This window comes from Belonocnema kinseyi, chromosome 2 (assembly GCF_010883055.1).
Source record: "Belonocnema kinseyi isolate 2016_QV_RU_SX_M_011 chromosome 2, B_treatae_v1, whole genome shotgun sequence".
Classification (NCBI taxonomy): domain Eukaryota; kingdom Metazoa; phylum Arthropoda; class Insecta; order Hymenoptera; family Cynipidae; genus Belonocnema; species Belonocnema kinseyi.
The window spans coordinates 85,031,502-85,042,616 of NC_046658.1; the positions used below are offsets into that span (position 1 = coordinate 85,031,502).

Sequence of the window (11,115 nt, forward strand, 5' to 3'; positions counted from 1 at the left end):
TAGGGTGTTATAATTATACAAGCTTTAGAGTTCATTTTTTATTTCAAATTTCTTTACATGTTTTTATATGTTTATACATTTCTGGTATATTATTATATTTGCAAAAAAAATCCTTCAGTATATTGTGTATGAATTTCATAAGACTGTTTACAATGCCGTTACGTTATTTAAGCAATTGGTAAATTGTCTTTTCCTGAGTCAGTTCATTCGAACTCGGCTGAGACAGATTTTTTCTCGTTTCTCCAGAAATTACGAAGAATTTTCCATCTTAACATAAACGATTTATTAGTTATCCTAGTCGACAATAATTTCCAAAACATCGAGAAAATATAACTCAGGATTCAATATATAGATTTTAAATTTTAGTATCTAGATATTGTACCCTAATATCTTCTAATTTGTTTTCCTATTGTTGAAAATTCAAATATGCTAGTATTTATTTGTCTATGGTCAAAAGAAATTTCTTAACTTAAGTTGAATACAAATTAATTTAATGTAAAAAAAATCTTTGAACGGAATTAAAAAATACTTTTTTTCATTTTCTTATATAATAGAAACACTTTCTAGTATCTACCGACGGATAATATTGGACAGCTAACAGGATGACCTATTGAAAATTAATTTTGTATTTGAAAGGTGATAGCACCGTCCAAAATAGAAATACAAAAATATTCAAAGCAAACAATTAGAAATTTAATTAAATTCTGAGCTAAACGAGTCCTACGTGAAATAATGTGGCCAAATGGATATTAATTTATAATTATAAATTCTAAGAAATGTAAGAAAAAATTATAGTTATAAAAATTACAATAGTATTTATATTAATTAATTCTAATATTAGATTATTTTCTTATGGATATTAAATTCCGATTTTATACCATAACTTCAACTCTAGGCAGGGGCTAGGAAAACAAATGTATAATTTGATATTTTACAAAAATGACATATATGATTTTACTGTTTATTTGAGTCATTAAATATAAACCCGTAGAGCATTTTCAATGTTTAATCGCTAAAATATAAGAAAAAATCCTTAAGATTACTTATATGAAATATCAAATTAATAAATTCATGTTTCTAACCCTTGCAAAGATTTGAATTTAAAATTCCTTAAAAAAATTAAATTGTTCTTTTTGATACACTGTCGACGGATAATATCGGATCACTAAAAGAGTGAAGTATTAAAAAAACTAGCCGTCGTTTTAAAAGGCGCTGGTTGAAGCAATTTGGCATTGCGGGCATTATATTATCGCGTAAGAAAGACAAAAATAAAATTCCTATTTTAAGAAAGAATTTTTTCGGGTTCATGAAATAATAATTTTTTTGGGCGAGCATTCTAAATTTAAAATACATCACCGCAAAAAACCGTTAACATTTTTTAATGTTTGATGGCTCAAATGAAAGGCAAAGTACTAAAACATACTTTCATGAAATATAAAATTACAAATATATTTTCCTAGCCCCTGGCAAGAGTTTTAGTTGAAGTTCAAAATTTATTAAAAGTCGCATTTTTATTTTTGTCTTTCTCGTGTGATAATTCAATACCCTCAATGCTAAATTTATTCAGCTAGGGCTTATTTGACGCAAAATTTGATAAGCCTATTCTATATATATATATTTTAAATATTAAGAGATGGCTGCAGCGTTGTTTGGCGTGAAGAAATATATATTTAACAAATTTCATAATGGTTTCGTGGAGAATTTATCATCTTGTGCTTGTAAAACAGACGTACAATGTATCACTTCTTTAGCAAGTATAACACAAAATTATTTATGTCATTTCAAAAGTTCGGCTTAACACTAACGAGCGAAAAGTTAGCCTCCGAAAGAGCGCGTAAGAAGGTTTGACAACTTAAAAAATTCATGTACTGCTGATGAATTTAAAAAAAATAACCTAAAAGAAGTGCTGTCTTGTTGTCACTCTGAATATTTATATAAATAAGTGCTTTCGACTCGAGTTAGTAATCAATCCGATTCCACATTTTAAAACGCAGCACCCAACAATTCTTTTGACACAATAAACACTTTTAAAATTAATCAATTATTTGAACCTAAAAAAATCGTCCGAATCTACGGCTATGACCTACGTTACAGACAGTTTCGATGAGCTAGAGTACACGAATTTTATAAGTTGGCAAACCTTCTTCCACGCTCTCGCAGGCAAACGTTGCGCAGTGATTCAAGTTGCGCTTACTGAATTATTTCGAATGGCGAGTAGCAATGTGTGCTACCAAATTACTTTTTCGATTCATTTTAATGCCACAAATGTCGCAAAAAAATTGCGGTATGACTGCTGCATGGGATAAACGTCTATGTCGACTTAAAGCTGTTACACTACAGTAACTTTGAAAACATTTGTCGCAAGTATGCCTGAAATTCGACTTCTTTGAGTTTGTTTTCTGATGCATGCGGTGAACATGGTTATTAAGGTCATATTGCCGTTTAAATCGTTTTTCACATAATTTACATTTAAACTTTGGAACGACGTCGCATCCAAACTTTTGATGAGCAGTCAAGCTACGTTTCCATTTATAGGTTTTAGCACACTTTTCGCATTTGTAGTCTTTTCCCGTTTCCTGTGTTGATTCTTGAATTTGCTTCATCTCTTCGATCCACAATTTTTCTTTAGGAGTCAAATTATCATTTTCTTCTATATATACTGCACAAAATGTTGATTCATATATTTCATTACATTCTTCAACGGTAGTCTCTGGAGCTGAAAATTAAAAAAAAGGTATATTGCGATTATGATTTTATAGTTCTAGTTAAGACATTGTAATTAAAAATCTGGTGATACCTTGGATTATTCCTTCCTTAATTTCCAAAGTTTCATCATTGTCGTACACAATTATGCAACTTGAAGTTTTCGCATTAGAATTCATTTTAGAAGAAATTTCAGTAGGTGTACAAGAAGGTCCGCCATCCTTTCTTTCTGTAGATTTCTTGGGAACATTCTGGAAATTCTTGGCGTTTTTTGAAGCGCTCTGATGGCCTATAAGAAAATTCAAACGTTAAGGTTACAAGTAGAAATTTTCGATGCTTTTAATCATTATCTTATTGCAAATATGCCTTTCGTCTCTTATTTCTAGACATGATTCAAATTCTCGCGATGAAAAAGATAGTTCAAGCACAGAACACATGCAGTTTTCCCTCACTGTTAAAAATTTTTCTTTCAGGTATAAAAATAACCTTACACCAAGGAAATCAATTGAACCAAAACACGTGCGTCATTGAGGATATATAAGGAGACAGCGCCATGCCCAGAAAAAGTATTAATTTATTGTGTAAGACCAATACATTTGTAAATGTACATTATGTTACTGAATATTATATAGAAAATAATACATCATATAAAAACTTTTTATAAACAAAAATAATTCCAATTTTAAAAGCGGAGTTCAAAGTACGCATTTTGTTAATGCCTGAACAAAAAATATTCCAGATATCTAACCCAGGGGAAAAAATTAGTCGAACTATAAGACATTATTGACAATTGTCTCTTAAATTTTTATCATATTCACTTCTAAGGCCTAATTCATTTTTAAGACATCATTACACTGCAAGAATTTTGTTTCCATTTGTGGTCGCATAATTCTGTAGACGTATACACTTTGTTTCCTGTTTTAAATTCCTTTAAATCATCCACGACTCATCCTCATATTCACTTGAGGGCGAGATTGTAAATACAGTCTGACCCTTCGGTACCACCAGTTCGATAGGCTCCTTATTGATGAATCATTTCGAATTAATCTATTAGATTTTGTTCGTGTCTGAGTTTAATACAAAAATGTATGTCATGTACGTGGCGAGTCATGTTACTTATCCGTTTGAATATTTTACCACGCAGTTTAAATCTGAATTGGGGAACGCGCCCCATTCGAATTTTGTGTGAGTAGTTAAATGATGTTTTAGTTTATTAGTTCGAGCACAGTTGTCGCATTTGTATTTATATTTCGATTTCATCTTTGATTCCTAAATTTTCGGATTCCGTATGGCATAATGTATTTTGGAAACTTTTCAATAATATTCTTCAATGGCGCTTGGATTAAAGTCTCTTTTCAAACAATCTCCATGATCTGAGAGTAAACAAAAGGTTTTTAAAAACCTTGCGTAAGGTATTTTTCAAAGATTTTTACTATGAATATATGAACATTCACCTTGAATGCCAAAAGTTCGCCGTTAATATAATTAATTTAAATCAAATATAAGCAATCAATATAATAAATATTTGAGATTCCGAATCTCTATTGATGTTTTACATATCAAGGGACGGCAGCAGCGCCGAATGAACGGAAGAATAGTGCACTACGTGCCGCGTATATAATTTTTCACGAAAAGAACATCGAAAATCGCGGCTTGCGTAGCCTGGAAAGCGTTGTGAAAATGGCGGTACACATATGAGCGGACATAAAACTACATTACAACCCTAGAGTTTGCAAGCCTCTTATTATAAACCACAGGGTTTGTAATAAGAGGCTTGGAAACTCTAGGGTTTGTACAGTAGTTTTGTACCCCCTCACCTGTAGCCAGCTATTTTCGTAACGCTTAAGAGACTACGAAAGCCGCCATTTTCGATGCTTGTATTGTGAAAATATATCGATACAAGAAAAAAAATCAGAGACATCTCTGAAGCAAAGTTTTAACACATTTTATAATGGGTTCATGGAGAATGTATAATTTTACGCCCTCTAAACAGACGTTTCCCATGTGAAAAAATGTTCTGGCGCTTTCCTGGCCCAGACTTGACCGTCGGGTTTCCCGTCTTGATGCTGGCCAGATGGTGTGGCTTGGGCCTGGCCAAAAGCATAACGTTTTTTCTGGCTAGCCCCAGGCCAAACCGTCGGGTCAGCCGCTGGGTTTTGGCCGGTTAGCTGCTAGTTATGGGCTGGCTGAAAGTTTATGACACTTGATCGACATCAAAATAGTAATAAGTCAAACAGGTCTGGCAAGATTTATGCACGCCGAGGGCCGAGTAATAAATTCTAATTGTTTCGGAAGAAACTTTATTTTTTTAAAGACTCGATAAAAATAAATCTGGCCTGGGTCAGGCCAGACTTCCAGACCAAACTTACAATTGATGATCTTGGCCAGTTGATCAGCGCCAAACCTGGACGAGAACAGACTTTCAATGTGAACAGGAAAAGAATCTTGTTTTGATAAAATAAATTTATTATTTTATATTAGTTAAGACACGCTGCAACTTTTTCGAAATATGCCAAAAAAAAAGAAACTAATTGAACTTAGGTATTTTTTGTTCTTGTCTAGCTGACCAGAGTCAAACCTGGGTCAGGCTAGTCTGTCATGGTAATAGGAAAATAAAGTGTTGTTTTCATAGTGTGCATTTTTTATTTTATTATTGCTGATCGAACTTAAAACTTTTTTTTAGTTCTTAGCTAGTTGATCAGCGCCAGTCCTGGGACAGACCAGACCTTCCAGACTAGACGATCTAGATTAGGTCAGACCTGCGCTAGACTAGACTTTCAAGTTGAATAGAAAAAAGTCTTATTTTTATAAAATAAATTGATTATTTTCTATAATTTTATACACACTATAACTTTTTCGAAATATCTTATAGAAACGAATAGATCGAACTTAGATATTTTTTGTTTTCATAGTGTGAATTTTGTATTTTCTATCATTTTGAACACCCCGTAAATTTGTTGAAATATGTGAAAAAGTTTGCTGATGACTTTATTTGGTTCTTGGCTAGCAGATCAGCGCCAATCCGAAGACACACCAGACCTTCCAGGCTAGACGGTTTCGATTAGGTCAGACCTGGACCAGATCAGATTTTCCAGATTAGGAGAGTTAATTTAAAGTTTTGGAAAGCTCAAAAAGTAAAATTGAGTATTATGCAGTGATTAAAGTTTTGCGTGCTGAATTATTTGAAATAGCGTTTAGCAATCTGTGCTGCTAAATTACTTTTTCGATTCATTTTAAAGCCACAAAAGTCGTAAAAAAATTGTGGTTGGACTGCAGCATGAACTGAACTGCATGTGGTCAACATAATTATTAAGGTCATATTTTCGTCGAAATAGTTTAGCGCAAAATGTACAGCTAAACCGTAGTATGACGCCACATTCGAATTTTTCATGACGATTCAATTGCTTTTTCTGTTATAAAATAAAAATAACACTTTTCGTGTTATGCATTCCTGTGCCTGCAGGCTGGATCGACTCCCATAGGCGCGTTCGACCACTTATAGCGACACTTGCGCAATCTACAAGCAGGTGGCAAACTAAAGCGTATCCATGTTCTTGTGCACGTAAATATGTATATTATTTGAATGTGTTGCATGAATTAAAACTGGAGAAAATAAACAAATTAATTCAAAATTACACAAATTTAAGACGAAAAATGTGTAAATACTGTTTCCTGTACCATTTTTCGGCATAAATTTGTACAATTTTGCAATAATTCTTCAATAAATGAAGAATTACATAACACATGAAATGTAACATTTTTTCAACATTTTATTTATTCGAATTATAATAGAGAAGTGAAATCAGTGACACCCTGGCACAGCACAAACATTTCAATTTACTTTAACTTTGTTTATTTTTCAATGTCCTGATTTCACTTCATACGGCGAGACACAAATTTTTGGAACTTAGGAAAATTTGAAGTTTGTTGACAAAACTATAACCTCAACGAACACTAGAATGGCGGCGCCAAGATATTTTAAGAAAATATTACCCCCACTTATGTCCCTACATTAGAGCCATCTACAAGGAGGTGGATAACTACAAAAGTATATGTGAGCACACGCGCCCATGTGAGTCGACCCAGCCTGTGTGTCTGTCACTTCTACAATGAACGTAGCAGCATCGTTTATGAGCCCTGACTCTTTTTTTGCACAATATTTCTCTTCACATCGGATTGATTCATATTAGTTCACTTTTTGACACAAGTACCCCTCGAATTAATTTAAAAAGAATGATTTTATCATAATTACACTATAGATTCGCCAAAAGGAACACACAGTTCAACGGAATTACAATTATTTTTCGCGCATGCGTGCTCAACAGTAATTGAAATGAAAAGGTCTATTGAAAATATAGTATTACCTTTGATTATTCCTTCCTTGATTTCCAAAGTTTCATCATGGTCATATTCAATTATGCAAGTTGAAGTCTTGGTATTACAATTCATTTCAGTTGATGTATCAGAATATGGCGCGCCATCCTCTCTTTCTGTTGGTTTCTTAGAAACACTCTGAGCATTCTTCACGTTATTTGAAGCACTCTGCTTAACTGCAAGAAAATTCAAACGTTAAAGTTAAAAATATCAATTTTCGATGATTTTAATCCTTGTTTTATATCAGATAGAGATTTAATTGATAATCCATGCAGCATCACATTACATTATTTAATTACGTGCAAGAAATATGTTATAGGTTGACCTATAACTTCGTTTCCTATTTCTAAAGGCAATTCAAAATTTTTAACAAAAAAAAAAGATATTTCGAGCATAAAAGACATGCATTAACCCTTAACCCAATTACCAATAATAACCCAATGAATAAAGATTAAAGTACTTAGATCATAAATAAATCAAATACAAATTTACTATTCTTAATTCATGCTTTTCTGTCTTGAATAGGTGTGTATATTAATAACAAGGATCTTATAATTATTTGTTGTACTGGTCCAATTTTATTTTACAAAAAGTTATAAGTTTCGCCTTTCGATGGTCTGTTCAAATATGCTATATCTGTCATAATTTGACATTAGAGATTAAAATTTTCTCTTTTCCTCGTAGTTAGTTTCGATCAACTTTCTGCAACTAGAAAAGTTATATTTGTTTAGTATTAAATTTAAGGTACAATATGTAATTAGGGTACAAAATGAAGATTTAGACATTTCCCGACTTTCCCTGATAATAATACAAAAATGCGCTCGTCACTGATGAAATATACCGGGACACCTCCGTGTAGACTATTTGCAAAATCAAAGTCAACAAAAAACCCTTTGACGTATTGGGTTGTAACCATCTAAAGCCTGCGAGAAAAATAAGCTTCCTCATTTTTTAAATAATAATAATATGTCAAATTAGGCATACTGCTCTTTTCAGGTCACTTGATTGCTTTTGAAATACAGCGATAATGGTATCCTGGAGAATTTATAATTTTGAAATTGCTAAACAGACATTCAGGGTAAAATTTATAAAGCACGTATAAAAGAAAATTATTTATGTTTGGAAACTTCAAAAAGTAAAATGGAGTATTATGCAGTAATTAAAGTTACATGTACTGAATTATTTGAAATAAAAATTAGCAATGTGCTTTGCCAAATTACATTTTCTATTTTTTTCATGGTCACAAAAGTCGCAAAAAATTGTGATTTTACTGCTGCATGGGCTGAACGATAATATCAACTTAATGATGCTAGTTTTCGAATTTATGATGGCGATATAAATTTGATTTAAATTTATAGCTGAGTGCACACTTTTCACATTTGTATTTTTCCTCGTTTCCTGTGTTGATTCTTGAATTAGCTTCATCTCTGGGATCCATAATTTTTCTTTAGCAGTCAAATTATCACCATCTTCTATAAGTATAGCACAAAATGTGGATTCATGTGTTTCTTTACATTTTTGTCCTGCAGTCTCTTGAACTGAAACATTAAAAACAAAAATAAATTGAGATTTTGGGTTTATAGTTCTAATTAAGACATTTTGATTAAAAATCTGGCGATACCTTGGATTATTCCTTCCTTTATTTTCAAAGTTTTGTCATTGCCGAATAAAATCATTTCAGTTGAAGTCTTGGCATCAAAATTTATTTTCGAAATAATTTCAGTAGGTGTACAAGAAGGTCCGCCATCCCTTCTTTCTGTTGCTTTCTTAGGAACACTCTGGGAATTCTTGACGGTATTTGAAGCACTCTGATGGACTATAAGAAAATTCAAACGTTAAGGCTACAAGTAGAAATTTTCGATGATTTTAATCATTATCTTATAGTAGATATAGATTAAGTTAATACTGTATGTTACATCACATTACATTATTTACTAGCGTTGAAGAATTATATTATAAATTTGTGTCTTTCTTGTTCAATTTCTGAAGGTGATTCAAATTTTTACCATGAAAAATAGATAGGTGAAGCACAAATGACATACAGTTTTCCCTGACTGTTTTAAAATTTTCTTTCAGGTATAAAAATAACCTTACACCAAGCAGATCAATTAAACAAAATACGTCCGTGTCTGGGGATATATACTGGGACAGTCCAAAGCAGAGTATTTCGAAAATCAAACTAACAAAAATTTCTTCGACGTATCGGGCTGTAAACTTGTGAAGAATTTTGAGGTATCTTTTTTGGGTGAAATGGGGGTTTAATTTAAAAAATTGGTTACCAGTTAATCATTTAAAGTATTCTCCATTCCCAGCCACTACTTTCTCCCATATTTCTGCCAGCATATGAATACCACGTCGGAAGAAGCCTCTTTTTTTAAGCTATCTACGAATTGACCCATTTTTTGGTATCTTCATAAGTAGTGAATCGGTGCTTAGACAGACCATGAGTCATGTATCGGAAGAAGTGGTAATCAGTCGTCTCCATGCAAGGAGAATACGGCGGGTGGTGTAGGACTTGCCATTTCATTGTTTCCAAGTATATTTTGACAGGTTATGCAACGTTTTGCATTGCTGCCGTTTTTCCTTCAATGCTAGGCTGAATTATAGTATTTGTTTTCGATAAATGTCGCCCGCGATGGTTCGGTTAGTTCATAGCAGCTTATAGTACAATACTACATCCTGCTGATCCCACCAAATACAGAGCATGCGCTTCGATCCATGAATGTTTTGGTTTTGGTGTTGATGTTGATGGTTGGCCTTGCTTAACCTTCGAATTTTCTAAGCTTAGGCTTATTATAGCGAATCCACTTCTCACTGATAATGACAATACGTTGCAGAAACCCTTTCCGTCTTTGCCGTTGAATTAGCTGTTCACAAGTGAAAAATCTCGTTTCCACGTCTCTTGATTTCAGTTCGTATGTCACCCAATTTTTTTGGCTTTTGGACCATTCCGAGTGCATGTAAGCTTCTAGAAATGGTTGAATCATCAACTCCCAATTATTCTGCAAGCTCATTTTGCATTAGATACGAGTCTTTACGGAGTGACGTCTTTAAATCTTCATCCTCGATCTGTTTCGGATGGCCTGTACGTTCTTCGGTCTCCGTGTTGAAATCTCCAGTTTGAAATTTTCAAAAACAGTACTCACACGTTTTAATCGATGGAGTATAATCCCCGTAAGTTTTCAAAAGCAATCTATGACTTTCAGCTGCACTTTTCTTCGAATTGAAAAAGAAAAGTAAACCTTCCCGCAAATGTTGCTTTGTTGGTACACAAGCCGACATATCTAATGCTACAAACACTATGCTGTTTACAATTCGGTACAACGACATCTAATGGAAACTAAGGCCACATGGTGGGGCTTCGAAATGCACATACTAATGACATGCATTCGATGCGATATAGTACAAGAACAAGATCATTAGAAATCGTTCAAAATTAATAAACGCTCCCATAATATTTCAAATTAGTCATACTGCTCTTATTAGATCACTTGATTGTATTACAAAAATGCATCCGTGACTGCTAATGTATACTAGGACAGTCCGGTGAAAAGGTTCAAATAATCAAACTCTAACAAAAACGCCTCTGAAGCATTGGGTTTTAACCATCTTAAGCCTAAGATAAAAATGACCTTAATCTTCTTTTTGTGATAATATGTAATAGTAGTAGATCACAAAAACTTAAATGTTGACTAAATACTAAATCAAGATAAAGTATCGTATGCCCAAGAAAGTATTAATTTATTGTGTCAGAACAATACATTTGTAAACGTATATTATGCAGGAAATAATACATTTTGTTCTCTAATCACTGCAAAAAAATATTCTAGACATCTAACACGCAATTTACATCTGAAATAGGGAACGACGCCCCATTCGAATTTTTTATGGGTAGTTAAATGATCTTTTAATTTATAAGTTCAAGCATGCTTGTCGCATTTGTACAGTCTGTCAAGTTAAAGCGTGGGTGGCTTTACTCGCAGTCGGTAAGGTGTATCGACATGATTTTGGTGTCAAAATATTAAGAAGAGCTCCCTC

At 33.1% G+C, this 11,115-nt stretch overlaps 1 protein-coding gene across 1 annotated transcript; it reads right to left on the bottom strand.

Annotated features, from left to right (window-relative positions):
* Positions 1–538: 538 nt before the first annotated feature.
* On the bottom strand, positions 539–10,091 carry LOC117182759 (GDNF-inducible zinc finger protein 1-like). Its single transcript, XM_033375864.1, has 6 exons — positions 9,893–10,091; positions 8,699–8,893; positions 8,448–8,615; positions 7,068–7,253; positions 2,798–2,992; positions 539–2,716 (listed from the first exon to the last, which is right to left on the bottom strand). The coding sequence occupies exons 1-6, from the start codon at positions 10,089–10,091 to the stop codon at positions 2,199–2,201; spliced, it is 1,461 nt and encodes a 486-aa protein (XP_033231755.1). The 3' UTR covers positions 539–2,198.
* Between the last annotated feature and the right edge of the window lie 1,024 nt (positions 10,092–11,115).